The 318-nt window shown below is 66.4% G+C and overlaps 1 protein-coding gene across 1 annotated transcript; it reads left to right on the top strand.

Moving 5' to 3' along the window:
• Nucleotides 1-5: 5 nt before the first annotated feature.
• Nucleotides 6-312, top strand: LOC121351871 (the record flags this gene model as incomplete). The annotated part of the gene is made up of 1 exon (XM_041464275.1): nt 6-312. A coding segment is annotated over one exon (307 nt), but the record flags the coding sequence as incomplete, so codon positions are not given.
• Between the last annotated feature and the right edge of the window lie 6 nt (nt 313-318).

Genomic DNA, 318 nt, shown 5'->3' with positions numbered 1-318 from the left:
GTGTGTCCCCAGCTGGCGTGGTCAAGGCTGAGGATTACACCCTGCCGGCGTACGTGGACCGCCGGGACGTGCCCCTGCCCGAGGTGTCCTTCGTCAGGGACCTGTCGGCGCAGCAGCGCGCGCTCAAGGAGAAGGAGAAGGCGTCGTGGAGCGCCCTGTCCGTGGATGAGAAGGTGGAATGTAGGTTTGGGGGGCTCGCAGGGACCTCCCGGGCAGCCACAGCACCGTTTCCATCTGTGGGTGGAGTGGCTCGGGTGGGAAGGGAGCTTGAAGATCACCTCGTTCCACCAGCCCCTGTCCAGCCTGGCCCTGGGCACT

The sequence above is a fragment of the Pyrgilauda ruficollis genome, unplaced genomic scaffold (genome assembly GCF_017590135.1).
Source record: "Pyrgilauda ruficollis isolate IOZ18807 unplaced genomic scaffold, ASM1759013v1 scaffold17712, whole genome shotgun sequence".
Taxonomy (NCBI): Eukaryota; Metazoa; Chordata; class Aves; order Passeriformes; family Passeridae; genus Pyrgilauda; species Pyrgilauda ruficollis.
This window is presented reverse-complemented; position numbering and strand designations above follow the sequence as displayed.